This window comes from Macrobrachium nipponense, chromosome 12 (assembly GCF_015104395.2).
Source record: "Macrobrachium nipponense isolate FS-2020 chromosome 12, ASM1510439v2, whole genome shotgun sequence".
Lineage (NCBI taxonomy): Eukaryota > Metazoa > Arthropoda > Malacostraca > Decapoda > Palaemonidae > Macrobrachium > Macrobrachium nipponense.
In genome coordinates this window covers 16,880,829-16,896,046 of record NC_087205.1, presented here as the reverse complement: position 1 = coordinate 16,896,046, position 15,218 = coordinate 16,880,829, and the positions used below count along the sequence as shown (strand labels likewise).

The 15,218-nt window shown below is 47.9% G+C and overlaps 1 protein-coding gene across 6 annotated transcripts in view; it reads left to right on the top strand.

Moving 5' to 3' along the window:
- LOC135224369 (condensin-2 complex subunit H2-like) overlaps positions 1–15,218 on the top strand; it is a 239,361-nt gene that overhangs the window by 130,426 nt on the left and 93,717 nt on the right. For all 6 annotated transcript variants that reach the window (XM_064263318.1, XM_064263316.1, XM_064263317.1 and 3 more), the window contains exon 3: positions 2,798–2,923. In XM_064263318.1, coding sequence (XP_064119388.1) covers positions 2,798–2,923 — 126 coding nt within the window. The remainder of the gene's footprint in view (positions 1–2,797; positions 2,924–15,218) is intronic.

The following is a 15,218-nucleotide window of genomic DNA, read 5'->3' as shown; positions in this document are numbered from 1 at the left end:
TGCTCTTCAGCATCCGTGGGACAACCTCTTTGTCTATGCCTTTCCCCCGTTCTGTCTGATTCTCAAAGTGATCAGCAGGGCGCTGATCACTGCGAACCTTCGGATGATCCTGGTGGCGCCCAAACGACCTCAAGCCATTTGGTATCCGGACCTGCTGGCTCTGCTTGCCGGAGTGCCGAGAGAGATTCCCCCCTGGCACAACCTCCTGTGCCAGCCACACGTATAACGGTACCACCGATCCGTCGAGTCCCTGTGTCTTCACGGCTGGCTTCTATCCACCATCTCTTGCGAGCGAGAGGCTTTCTTGCAGCGCAGTGACAGAGATGGCCGGATACCTTAAACAGTCCTCTGCGGCTGTCTACCAGGGGAAGTGGTCTGTCTTCTGTGGTTGGTGTCGTGGACGGGGTCTCTCTCCTCTCAGAGCCTCTCTTCATCAGGTAGCGGATTTCCTCGTCTTTCTTCGCCGAGAGAAGCTCCTCTCCGTCTCCGCAATTAAGGGCTACAGAGTCGCCCTGGCCTTAGTCCTTAAACTGCGAGGTGTGGATATCTCATTTTCTTTCAAGATCTCCCTCCTGATGAAGAGCTTCGAGAGGTCTTGGTGGGATGTGACTCGTTCTTAGGATTTTGACTCGCAGACCCTTCGAGCCACTCCGAGAGTCGTCAGACAGGGCCTGACCCTCAAGACCCTCTTCTTGCTGGCCCTGGCATAGGCGAAGAGAATAGGCGAACTTCATGGTCTTTCCTTCAATGTCAAGCATTCCAGGGGATGGGGATCCGTGACGCTCGATTTCGTCCCGAACTTCGTTGCGAAGACTCAGAATCCTTCGGTCCCTGACGACCGGTTCGAGTCCTTCACAATCCCCTCCATGAAGGATTTCACCGATAATGATGTGGATGAGATGCTGCTGTGTCTCGTGAGGTCACTACGACGCTATCTGAAGAGAACTCGGCACCTCAGGCCTGAGTGTTGACGCTTCTTCGTTAGCACCGGGGTTACCAAGAAAGAGGTTTCCAAGAACACTTTCTATCTGGCTGCGTGAGGTGATCAGGAGGGCTTACGAGACAGCTGACAGTGATGACACCCGCACCCTTCGTCCGAGAGCCCACGGAGTCAGAGGTATTTGTCCAACCCTTGCGTTCCGCAAGAACTTCTCCGTGGCGCAGGTTCTGAAGGCAGGGGTTTGGGCCAACCAGACCACCTTCACTTCTTTTTATCTTTGGGATATCACCCACAGGTCCATGGACACCTTTTCCTTGGGACCCGTGGTGGCTGCTCAACAAGTTGTGTAGTCTACCCAGCACCCGAGCAGACAGAGCAGCATCGCATCCTTGTGTGACTGCATGCTTCCTCCTTCATTCTTCCCTCTACCTGTGGGCAGAGGGCTGCAGTCGTCACTACGCGGAACAGGAGGCCGATGCAGGTAAGCTACACAACCAAGCCCCATTCTATCCCTTTCAGTAGGGATAGAAGTGTTTTATCCACCACTCCCCAATAACTTTACTTTGGCTCTTGAAGTAGTAACTACGTTCTTTCTTTTGCTATTTATAAGAGGTATGCTTGCCTCCCTCTTAAAATTTGGTCCAGAAGTCTGACCTCTTATCCTGCAGTGCATACCCCGATCAGCTGGGCAGAGGCTAGGATCCCTCCCTCTGCTCTTACGACCAGGGAGGGAATCCAAGTTAGGATGAACACCAGTCTGTTCATAATATACTCAGATTCCACCCACCAATAAGTGAGTCTTCCTATTATAAAGGACCGAGGGTTTGTTTACCGTATCGGAACAAATAACAATTTGTTGAAAATTGTATTTTTCCAAACTATACAAACCTGAGGTCCTTTACATATAGTCCCACCTCATGCCACCCCTCACTCTGAATTTCCTGGGCTTCAAGCAAAGTGACTCCTCGCCTCGCAGTCGAGCATACCGCTAACTGCCTGACAAGTAGTTAACTACCGAACCCCTTGTTAGAAAGCTTACGACCGGTTCAGCTGCCGCTAGCTACTTCCTATTGTAAAGGACCTCAGGTTTGTATAGTTAGGAAAAATACAATTTTTGACAAATTGTTATATTCTGAGGTAGAGCAAATTGGATATTAAAGGATATTTGTAGCTCGATGAATGCATATGAATCACGTTGACATGATAAAAATTCATAAAAAACGGCTACGTGCGGCAAAAATTTGACATGGTTAACATGGCAGAGGGAGTTGGATATCGATTCTGATTACAAATACCTATCTGTGTTCGACAGAGATTTGTAAGGTTTGGAGTCGGTATCAACTTATAGCCTCACTTGTTGGCCGAGTCGATAATGTCACTGGAGTCCTGATTTCTTCTCAGCTCTCTGGGCGCTGGTTCGAACCCACAAGTGGATTAAATTATTATCAACTGAAAAATTTCCCTTCTGTTAACATATATGAAAATATATGAATTCTGAGGTAGAGTGATTTGGATATTAAAGGACAATTGTAGCTCATTAAATGTATAGGAATCACAGTGATGTGACAAAAATTTATATATATATATATATATATATATATATATATATATATAGATAATATTTATATATATATATAAATATATATATTATATATATATATATATATATATATATCATATGTATATGCATGCATGCATGCTTGCCTTGGATAGTTGTAAGACCTTGTCTTATTGGGGAGTTCAAGTAGAAAGTGCCCAGGGCAGAAGAAAAAATTGCCATAAAAATGTTTTAAGATAATGGTGATGCATAGATGGTTAGGTAAAAAATGATTTAATGTTCATTTATTTTTCCTACAGTATCTTGAAGAATACTTGGAAGAGTTAGCAGAGGTTCAAATTACCTTTGATGGAGGGGAAACCATGATGAATTTTGCTGAAGCAGCCATGCTTATTCAGGGTTCAGCCACAGTGTATAGTAAAAAGGTATGTTATGAAGGTGAATGTTATTAAATAGCACTGTAATCTTTACTTGTGTACAGAAAATGTTTTGAGCTCAAGTATCACCTAAACTTAAGGATTAGAGCTTATTGAATTTGATACATCTGAGCATGGAATATGATTTCACATTAGTCCATTATGGCCCTAGACATTGAATGCTCAAGTAAAAGTGATTGACAGAGGCCTGTTTACCTTTAAACAGTTTAATACATACTATACTTAGCATGCCACTTTTAACTGCGCCATTTAGTGTGTAAATATATGGGTACTCAGTTATTATTGCCAACTTGGTAGGCAAAATACTTGGGTAAAGACTTAAGAATTCACAAATTGCCATAGACCTCCATTGTTATGAAGAATAAGAGACCTCACTGTATTGTAGACCATCAATGTTATGAAGAATAAGTATAAATTAAATGAATGAATAGATGCCGCTACACAAAATTAAGTATAGGTAAATCAATGCAGAATCTCTGAGTGCAGTAGACTTGCATGGAAGAATTACTGCTTGGAGGATTATTCTGTGTGGTCTGGGCATGAACAGTGGACTTCTCAGGGTGTCAAGTTGTTGTGACTGGAGAGCATTTGTATGGCAGTTTAGCTGTATGATTAATGGGTTCATAATGAAAAACCCAGAGTTGCTCTGCAAACCTAACTCATCATGCAATATGAGGTGCACTATAGGCATTACCTAAGATTCTTTCCAGTATCCCTTCGCCCCCTAACTACAACCCATTTCATTCCTTTTACTGTCCCTCCTCCATTCATATTCTCTTTTTCCATCTTGCTATCCACCCTCTCCTAACAACTGCTTATTGTGCACTTGTAAGGTTTTCCGCCTGTTAGACGTAGAAAAGCTTGCTATTCACGATTTCCCTTTCAGTGCTGAATGACCTCATAGGTGGCAGTGCTTGGCTTTTAGTCAGAATTCTGTATTCCATTTCCTGCAATATGATAGTTAATTAACAAAAAGTTGTAGTATAATAACAACTTAAATAATTTGCCCCTCAGATCAGAATTAATGAGGAAGATTGAATAATGTATCACACAGAAGGATAAAAGATCTGTATTGAAGCAAAAAATAAGCTGGAATACTTACAGGGAGTCAGCAGAAGATACTACCTATAATTTTTTTTATAAGGGACTAAATTATTGAGATTATTAAGGAATTCCTGGAGATTTTCATGAACTGGCCAAATACAGAAAATACCCACATACCTAAACCATATAACTTTTGGGGGCAGAATTCTTGGTAAGAATTTTGTCTAGAAAAATTCCATGTAAATATTGCTTAGGACAGGAGATAAGGGATTACCCATAGCCATATCAAACTTTTTAGCAATATTTACATGGAATATTTTGAGACAAAACTCTTACCAAGAATTTTTCCCCCAAAAGTTATAGGGTTTAGGTATGTGGATGATATTTTCTGTATTTGGCCAGTTCACAAAAATCTCTAGGAATTCCTTAATAATCTCAATAATTTAGTCCCTTCTATAAAATTTACTGTAGAGGAAGAAAGAAATTGTAATTTGAATTTTCTTGTTGTAACTGTCCGTAGAAATTATAGAAATTTCACCTTTTCAGTCTTTTGGAAATCAACTAACATTATCTCTTGTTCATTATTACTCCAATTACCATCAAAATGTTAAGTTCTCTGTTTTTTCTGGGATGTTCCTAAGGGCTTTACGTGTCTGTAGCCCGCAGTTTATTGACTGAGTTTAAAGCTATTTATGATATTGCATTGAAACTTAAATACCCAAACTTTTAGTAGATGTGGCATGGAAAAGAGCTAGAAAAACATTTTATTCAATTAATGACAAACTTGAATTTAGTAAGCATAACATTCTAAAATTACCCTATGATGGAAGGTTTTTAGTAATTCTTAGAATTTTTAAGCTTTTTAATAACATAAATGTTGTTTTCAGTAATATTAACCCTTTACTGCCGACTGGACGTATTTTACGTCGACATTTTTTGTCTCGGGTGCCGACTGGACGTATCTTACGTCGACATACAAAAGTATTTTTAAAAATTCGCGGAAAAATACTTTAGTCCTACCATCCAAAGACTCTTGAATCACGCGCCTTGGGGGATGCTTGGAGTTCACGGATCAAGGTGTTGTTTTGTTTGTAATTGTTACGCAGGCGGGCAAGCGAGAATTTCTTTCTTGCCGCACTAAAAAGTATCTGTGACACATCTCGGAAATTATTTCGTCACGTTGACATAATTTTTGTACCATTTTAAATTAGCCGTTACATGGAGTATTATACATGAAAATGTGCGCAATTTTATGTAGAATACAACTAAAAAATACTCATGATTGTAGCTTTCATCAGTTTTAGTAATATTCAATCATTTACCTTAATTTTGCAACTAATTGGAAGTTTCTAGCACAATATTTCGATTTATGGTGAATTTATGAAAAAACTTTTTCCTTACGTCCGCGCGGTAACTCTTCCGAAAAAAATCATACATGCGATTGTGGTAATGTTTGCACCATTTTAAATTAGCCGTTACATAAAGTTTTATATATGAAAATGTGCGCAATTTCATGCACAATACAACTAAAAACAACCCATGGTTGTAGCTTTTATCAAATTTGAAATATTTTTATATAAAAAATGATAAGTGACAAATTTTCAACCTTCGGTCAACTTGGACTCTACCGAAATGGTCGAAAAACGCAATTGTAAGCTGAAACGCTTATATTCTAGTAATATTCAAGCATTTACCTTCATTTTGCAACAAATTGGAAGTCTCTAGCACAATATTTCGATTTATGGTGAATTTATGAAAAAAATAACATTTTCTTTACATCCGCGCTGTAACACTTCCGAAAAAATCATACGTGCGATTGTGGTAATGTTTGCACCATTTTAAATTAGCCGTTACATAAAGTTTTATATATGAAAATGTGCGCAATTTTATGTAGAATACAACAATAAATAATTAAAGGTTGCAGTTTTTCTCATTTTTGAAATATTTGCATATAAATCACGATAAATAGAAAAAAAGCCACGTTCAGTCAACTTTGACTCTACCGAAATGGTCGAAAAACGCAATTGTAAGCTAAAACTCTACAGTCTAGTAATATTCAGTCATTTATCTTCATCTTGAAACAAATTCGAAGTCTCTAGCACAATATTTAGATTTATGGTGAATTTAAAAAAAAAAAACTTTCCTTCCCTCCGCGCGCGGATTCTCCGCCACAAATCTCCGAAATGCGTACGTCCCATTCTTGGAATATTTGCTCCGTTTCATATTAGGCATTTCATAGAGTTTTATATATGAAAATGTGTGCAATTTCATGTAGAATAAAACGAAAAATATTTGAAGGTTTTAGCTTTTCTTATTTCCGAAATAATTGCATATAAATAAATATATATAAAAAAATTCGACATTCGGTCAACTTTAACTCATCAGATATGGTCAAAAACTGCATTTGTAAGCTAATACTCTTACAGTATAGTAATATTCAATCATTTGTCTTCATTTTGAAAGAAATTGGAAGTCTTGAGGACAATATTTAGATTTATGGTGAATTTTTGAAAAAAACATTTTTTTATGTCCGCACGTTACGAATTCATGCATTATTTTGTGATATTTTCTCTGTGTTGCTTTTATTGTTTTACAATGTGTTATTTACCAAAATGATCGCAATTTAGTGTACATTACAACGAAAATAAAAGTAATTTGTTACCTTTAACCGTTTTGCGCACAGCGCGATTTGAATACAATTATATATGAAATTTCGTTTTTGCGCTATCATATATTGCATTATTTACATATGATAATGATAATTTTTTTCATTTCTGATGGTTGCATACTAAACTTCAGCCAATGACAAAAAAAGGAGCCAAAAATGAATTCTTAATCTTGAAAACTAAGCGCGCTGTGATTTTTTTAAAAAATTATTTTTTCCGCTTCTGCGCTCACTCTGAAACACCTCCGGCACACAGGAGACTTTTTTTTTTTTTTTTTACCGCTTCGGCGTTTAAGGGTTAATGTCAAGAGTTTAGTAATAAAAAATTCTCCTAAAGATCTTCCAGGCTGCATATATGAAATTCCTTGCAAAAAGTGTGATAAGTCTATTACGGACAAACTGGTAAATCTCTTTCACAACATCTCAAACAGCGCCAATATTCTGTGAGAACTGGGCAAATATCGAATGCATTATTCGTACATATGAGAGATTTAGATCATCCTATTAACTGGAGTCAAGCAAGATTCTTAATCCCATGTAATGACACAGTTAATAGGAATATCATTGAGTCTTGTTTCATCAAGTCAAATAATTGAAATGTTCTAAATTTAAGTCTTGGTTTATCTAAACTTGATGCCTTCATAATGAAAAAAAGTGTAGATAAATATAAGCAACAAAATTAATATATTCAGATTTTACATGTTTTGGACTATACGGATACTTTGTACGTAGTTTATGTTAGGGTTAAATCTATGTTTAGGTTTGTGACTGTGTGATACTATCTGATAATCCTGGATTATCTTTAATTTTTACCTTTTTTGACACTTAATCATCTGGTATTCTTGATCTTGTTGTTTACCTGATAACTTTCTCTCCAACTATTTCATTTGTTCCTTGACAATGTCTTAGTAAAGACGAAAGCGCTTGGATCTCTGACTATCATTTTCCTGTGGTATTCGCTTATTTAATGAAGTTACGTGCATCTACTGTGATTTTTTAAGTATATATATATATTTGTTCCGATGCGAGATACTTACCTCGAACCATTACAGTGGAGATTCCCGGATGTCGGTCCGGGTCCGACCAGAAAAAACTGGTTATATGTCGCACCCAGGCCAGGCCTATGCCCTTAGGGGTCGAAGACCACATTATCCTACTGACCTATTGCCAGTCCTTCTCTGGTCGCAGGAGCGTGCATATGCCCCTGCTCGTCCGGTGTCCGGCCCGTTTCCTTTGTCTTTGTGTGTGCTTTGTGTACGTGTGTCGTGTATATGTGCGATGTCGGCTTCGTAGCCTCAACGTCGTTGCCCCGGTCCTGAAGGACGGGCTTGTGGAGCTTTTCTCTCGCCCCTTCTAATTGATCCGCACTCTTTGTGTAATTCGTGTAGGGGGGGCGCTTGCTTGAAAGCCAACACGTGCATGGAGTGCGCTTCTTGGCCCTCGTACCAGTGGGATTTGGCTTCCACTAAGAAGAAAAAGAAACCTAAAGCTTCGTCGGCGAAGATTTCGAGGGAGTCGAGGAGTGGGAGCAGCAGCAGAGATGGGGGTGCCCCTTCATCTTCGGTATTGTCGGAGAGGAAGTCTCCTGCTTTTCTACAGGTTCTTTCTCCTGCCCCCTCCTAGTGAGAGGGCCTAGGTGAGTCTGTTGCCAGGTCCCCCCCAGGGGGGTCCCGATGAGCTGTTTCCCCAACAGGTGGTATCGGAGGCTTCCGCGGTGCTGAGGGACTGCAGGACGTGGTTGCAGCTACAGGGCACCCCGTCCTGGTCCTGTCTCTTAGCATCAGTGCAAGGGGGGACCCATCCCTCCCCGCTTCACGCTATGGCTCTCCCTGCTACGGCTCCCCTCTCTGCGGCTCCTCCCTCTCTCGAGCGAAGCTCGCCGCTCGCGGCCGGAGCCGGGCCGGTGTACCCAGTCACGCAGCCACCTGCCCCGCCCGGCTTCGACCCTTTCCCCGCCTGCCGTTGGGGATTTCTTTCCCCCTCGTACTCTGGGCAGATCCCCGATGAAGGATGATGCCTTCCCGTCCTAAGGCTTCCCGTCTAGAGGGCAGGAGGAGCCAGGGGTGGCCTTGTGAGTGGCCTTCCGGGGTGGTCCTGCTGTGATTTGGGTGTCCCCGAAGCGGCCGAAACGCTCCCCGGTCTCCCCAAGCGATGGGAGTCGCCGGAGGAGAAGCAAGAGACGGCGGGATTCGTCTGAGGATGTGAGTTCTTCGAGTTCCTCCTCGAGGGAGCGATCCTCCTGTAGGAAAAAACGCTCCTCCAAGAAGAGATGCCGTCATGGGAGAGGTAGGAGGCGCAGCTACTCCTCGTCCTCGAGCGGCTCTTCCCACTCTCATCGTCGTAACCGGGATCGTAAAGGGAGTAGATGGAGTTACAGGCGTTGGGACAACTCCCTCCAGGGGCGGTGGCGTTCTCCTTCGCCCCCTTCGCCAAGGGAGGCCCCCGCCCCAGTGGCCCCCAGGACGGTCCCTCACGCGGGGTTCCCAGCCGGCTCCCTTCTTCCGTGTTCCCACACACTTGTTGCCTTCGTGGACAGAGCCTAGGGCCGATGCCTCCTTTAGGGGGTTCAGAGCCCCTCCTCCGCTCAGGATTGAGCCCCTTCTCAGGGCGGTCCGGGCGTTCAGGGCATCCCCCTTGCAGGAGACCGGTTACAACCGGGTAAGTGTCCCTCTCCGGGGAGCTTCTCCAGCTTCCCCCCCGTCCAGGGTCTGGGGTCTTGCCTCCGTTCCAGGACGCTGAGGAAGAGACCCTCATCCAAGAAGAACTCCAGATTGCCCTGGAGGAACTAGGTCCAGTGGATGAGAGTTCAACTTTTAGGAGGGTCCTCTCTTATTAGGTCCATGAACCGGCTAGAGGAGCCAGCCCCGACGATAGAGGACAACAGATTCATGGCTATGGACTTTGTGCTCAGGAACCCAGAGGAACCCAACCCCTCTTTCAGCCTTCCTAGGTCCAACAATACGAAGAAGGCCCTGACAGTGGTGGAGAAACTCTTAGCAGGGTCGAGTAACTCCCTGTGTTTGCACTCCTCGGCTAGGCTACTCCCAGCGTCTAAGCTGAATCAGAGAAGGCTATATGCCCCGGAAGGTGTCCCTCTCCTCCCCAAATCCGTGGAGGGTAACTTGGCAACCCTGGCGCCCGGACTCTCGGAAGTGAGGCTCACGTCAGGGCTAGTCTGTTTCTCTCACCAGGAGGCTATGGCCTTGGAAGTCACAGCTTGGACCTCTATTCACGTGGCTTCATGGTTAGATCTGTGGTCCGGGGCGGTAGCAAGGTTCCCCACCCTCCACGACTTGAGGGACGAGGCCTCTCTTGCCCAATTCAAGGAACTGATTTTGTCTGGGAGTAAGTCCCTGGGCTTCCTCACGACCCAACTGGTCTCATCATGGGCAAACTGGATCTTGAGGAGGAGGGACTCCATGCTAGCCAAGCTCCCTAGGAACATTCCATAGAGGGATCTCAGGACCCTTCGGAACGCCCCAGTGGAGGGGACTGCTCTCTTTCCGGAGAAGCCGGTGGAGGAGTCTGTGGAACGGTGGAGGAAGGCCAGCTAAGGCTCCATTGTATATAGGGTCCCTCCCCTACGTCAGTCAGTGCTGAAAAGACCTAGCGAGAGACCGAAGCCTCAGAATAGGACCCTCGCTGCTCCCTCCTCGGAGTCAGCTCCTCGAAACCGGGGAGACCAGGGAACTCAGCCCTCCCCAAGGACCCTCCCACCTTCCCAGGCACCCTTCAGGTCCAGACACCCCTCTACTTCCTAAGGCTAGAAGTTCAAGCACTGCTGGAGAAGGGAGCCCTTCAGCAGTTGGTAGATCACTCCCCCGGGTTCTTCAGTCGCCTTTTCCTGGTAGAGAAGTCGTCGGGGGGGTGGCGACCGGTCATAGACCTTCGGTCCTCAACTCGTACATCCTAAAGATGCCCTTCAAAATGGAAACGCCATGCTCGGTGCTGGCTTCCGTGAGAGAAGGGGATTTCATGATGTCCTTGGATCTCAAGGATGCCTACTTCCATCCCGCTACACCCGTCCTCCAGGAAGTACCTGCATATAAGGTGGGAGGACAAGAGCTTGCAGTTCAAGTCTCTCTGCTTTGGGCTGGCAATGGCTCCGCAAGTGTTCACGAGGGTATTTTCCCTGGTGTCGTCTTGGGCTCACAAGAGAGGTATATGCCTCTTCAGGTACCTAGACGACTGGCTACTCCTTTCCTCCTCAAAGGAGTGCTTGGTAGAGCAGAGGGACACCCTCCTGGCCTTTTGCAAAACCCTGGGAGTCGTCGTGAACTGGGAGAAGCCCCAGCTGGTCCCCTCCACCAGGATGGTGTACCTGGGGATGGAGTTGGATACGGAGGTGGGGCAAGCTTTCCCATCAGAGGACAGACTGGCAAACCTGCGAAGAATCGCCTGCAACTTCCTGAGCCACTCCCTGGGACCGGCAAAGGAGTGGCAAAGGCTATTAGGCCACCTGGTCTCCCTGGAAAAACTAGTCCCCCAGGGAAGGCTGAGATTAAGGCCCCTACACTGGGACCTGAAAGTTGGGTGGTCCCAGAAGGAGGAAACACCTCAAAAGCCAGTTCCCATCTCACTGGCAGCAAGGAAAGCCCTCGGTTGGTGGCTGGATCCTGCAAACTCTCGTCGGTGTGTGCCCCTCGGGTCAGTGCCCCTGGAGATGCTTCTGTTTATGGACGCATCGAAGGTAGGCTGGGGGGTCCACTTGAAGTGCCTCTCGGCGGGAGGGATATGGTCGCAAGAGGAGAGCACCTTCCACATAAACAAGCTGGAGCTCTTGGCAGTGAAGCGTGCCCTGGAAGCTTTCAAGGAGGCAGTGGGAGGACACTCTGTCTCTCTGATGTGTGACAATGCTACGGTGGTCGCCTACGTCAAGAAGCAGGGGGGCCTGAGATCACAGGATCCCTGCGGATTGACGGAGGAGATCTTGAGTCAAGCCGAAGCCCTCGGTACCTCCTTGACAGCAAGGTTCATTCCCGGCAAGAAGAACGTAATCGCCGACGGACTCAGCAGACAGGGTCAGGTGGTGGGATCCGAATGGTCCCTACACCCTGAGGTAGCGAGAGAGCTAATAGGGAAGTGGGGGTCCCCATCCCTGGACCTGTTTGCATCAAGGCTAAACGCCAAACTGCCGGTGTACTGCTCCCCGGTGCCAGACCTAGCCGCGCTTTGGGAGGATGTGTTCCAGCACCAGTGGGACGGCCTGGACATGTACGTGTTCCCTCCCTTCGGAGTCCTCGGGCAGGTCCTCAACCATCGAAGGAAGGCGAAAGGGGCGGCCCTGACGTTGGTGGCCCCTTGGTGGCTGGACAGGGAGTGGTTCCCGAACCTTCTAGAGTTGGCCTCTCTACCGCTTTGGGAGCTGCCCCCAGGCCAGACCTGTTAAGGTAGCCCCACTTCGAGAGGTTCCACGGGAACATTCCAGCCCTCTCCCTTCACGGCTGGAGTCTATCGAGCGGCTGTTAAATAAGAGAGGGTTCTCGGTGAGGGTGGCCTCTCACATGTCCGGTTACTTGAGGGAGTCCTCCTCTAACGTCTACAAGGCAAAGTGGAAGGTTTTCGGGGCCTGGTGTAGGAAGAGGGGCCTGGAACCCCTCCGACCAAAGATCCCAGACATCGCAGAATTCTCGACCTACGTGAGGTTGGACAGAGGCCTGTCAATTCCGGCGGTCAAAGGAGCCAGGGCCGCATTAAGCCAGGTCAACCGCTGTCCTTGCTCATAAGGAGCTTTGAGCAGAAGTGTCCCCCCAGCGCCGGCTTGGTTCCCTGCTGGGATGTTGCGATAGTCTTGGACTTCCTGAGGAAGCCCCCTTTCGAGCCACTCAAGGACATCCTCTCCGATCCCTTCAACTTCCTCGGGTTACACCGGGAAGGGCGAGGTGACCTGGAGTGATCGCACTCCTCGTGGTCCCACCACGACGCCCTATGAACCAGGCACGGTCTTAGGACTGACCAGGCCGTACGCGCAAGTGGCGGGAGGAGACCAGGAGGGGTCTGTCGCTGTTCCTCCTTCCGAAGGAGGAGGGTCTCGGGAGGCGTTCTTGTTTGAGGGACTGGACGGTCCTTCTCCTCAAGACGCGGTCACTCCTAAGATCCAGAGGTTATTGCACTGATTTGTCAGCACAACGACCTCGGGGAGGGATCGCCGCTCCCACCTTCTGAGTCCACGTCCTGGCTCGAGTCGTTCTGGGGTCCTAAGAAGGAACCCAAGACGACGGTGGGTCTGCCGTGATCAGCTCTGGCTGACTTGGTGCTGGGCCAGGTGGACTCGCTTGTCTCCGGACAGGAGGGTTCTCTACAGTCCGGCAGGTCGTCCAAGCTACTTCCCCCCGCCTCTACTGCGACAGAGGAGGTTCTACGTGCCTTCGGAGGATCCTATGCCACCCAAACAGGTTAACCCGGAGCTAGCTTAGCTAACTCCCGGGGGTGTCTCTGCAGCAGCTTCTGTCATAAAACTTGAAGTTCTCGCAGCATGAGGCACTTGCACTGGAATCCACCGCCATGGCGGCATTCCAGGCAGTCTCCTGGTTAGACCTGTGGTCCCTCACAGTGTCTAAGGTTGCGGCCACCTCATGAAATATCACTCCTGAAGGTGACCCGGCTTTCGGGAGACTGTGCCAGTCTGGAGGTAGAGCCATCTCTTACCTCACCCACCAGACGGCAAATCTGTGGGCCAACCTGGTGCTTTGGCGTAGGGACGCAGTTCCTCACCCGAGTGACCAGGGCGGCTGGGCGTGAGGCGGCATTAGGTCTTCGTAACGGACCAGTGCGGAGTTCCTCCTCTCTCTTCCCAGGAGAGATGGTGGACGCTGCGGTGGAACGACGACGCACTGATGACAGTGACGCAGTCTCGAAGGCGTCTGGGCAGCCTCGATTGACTGCGGCCAAGCCCAAGAGCTTGGTTAGTGCTTCCTCGGTGGCTAAGACGATCGCATCGTTGAAGCCTAGGGGAAAGACTCTGCCGTCGATTTCTGCCAGGAGCGGTCGCAATCAGCCCTCCTCCCAGCCCTCCTTCCCACGAGGGGAAGCCGGGAAGAAGTTGAAGATAGGCGGGAAACGCTAGGGACGGCGTTCCCCCTCACCTGCTGCCGGAAGTTGGGGGGGTGCCTGGTGAGCTCTACTACCCTTCGAGTCTCGGCCACCCCTCACCTCCAACCCGGTCCATCTTCAGACCTACGTTCCTGGAACATCAAAGGACGTAGCCCTTCGACAGGAAGTCCAAGCCATGCTGAGCAAGGGAGCTGTGGAGATCGTCAGGGCTTCTACAGCCATCTTTTCCTGGTGGAGAAGTCTTCGGGGGGCTGGCGCCCGATGATAGATCTCTCTCCCCTGAACCGATTCGTTCGCCAGTCTTGGTTCACGATGGAGACAGTACGTTCCGTGCTCGACTCTATCAGGGAGAACGACTTCATGCTTTTGGTGGACTTGAAGGATGCGTATTTCCAGATACCCGTCCATCAATCCTCCAGGAAGTACCTCTGTTTCATCCTCGATGGGACAGTTCACCAATTCAGGGCACTTTGCTTCGGTCTCTCAACCGCCCCACAGGTGTTCACGTGTGTGTTCACTCTGGTGTCTGCTTGGGCCCACTCGTCAGGGATATGTCTTCTGAGGTAACTTGACGACTAGTTGGTCTTGCTACAGGACAGGGATCGACTCCTCGAGTTCTGCCACAATCTGGGGATCGTGGTGAACTTCGAGAAGTCCGATCTTGAGCCCAAGCTGAGGATGAAGTACCTGGGTATGCTGATCGACACGGTAGCAGGGCGAGTCCTCCCTGCAGACTCGCGGATCAGGAGATTCAGGGAAGCAGCCGACCAGTTCCTGTCTCGGCAGGAACAGTCAGCTCAGCAGTGGCAGGTCGTGATCGGCCACCTGTCGTCACTCGGGAAGTTAGTCCCTCACGGGCGTCTTCACCTGCGTTCTCTCCAGTGGAGACTAAAGGAGAGTTGGTCACAGGCAAGAGACCCACCATACTTACCCGTGTCCCTCGTGGAGGAGGGAGGCAGGACCTAGCCTGGTGGCTGGACGACAGGAACCTCTTAAGAGGAGTGCCTCTCCGCATCCCCCCCCCCCGAAATGTTGCTGTTTTCAGACGCGTCTACCGAGGGATGGGGCGCACACCTGGAGGAGTTGCTGGCTGCAGGAGTGTGGGATCATCACGACAAGCACCTTCACATCAATGTTCTGGAGCTCAAGGCAGCGTTCCTCGCTCTCCAAGAGTTCCAGGACCGATTGGTGGGACACTCGGTGGTGTTGGTGTGCGACAATACCATGGTAGTGGCATACGTCAACAAACAGGGGGCCTAGTGTCCCTCCCGTTGCACCAGTTGACAATGCAGGTGCACGAGTAGGGCTGTCAGCCCACTACATTCCAGGCAAGAGGAATGTAGTAGCAGACAAGCTCAGCTGTCGGGATCAGGTGATAGGGACCGAATGGTCCCTACACCCAGACGTGGCGGAAAGGCTCTTCATCCTGTGGGGGCGTCCAGTAGTGGATCTGTTCGCCACCCTTCACAACATGAAACTTCAGTCTTTCTTCTCATCCGTGCTGGACCCATGGGCAGCTGC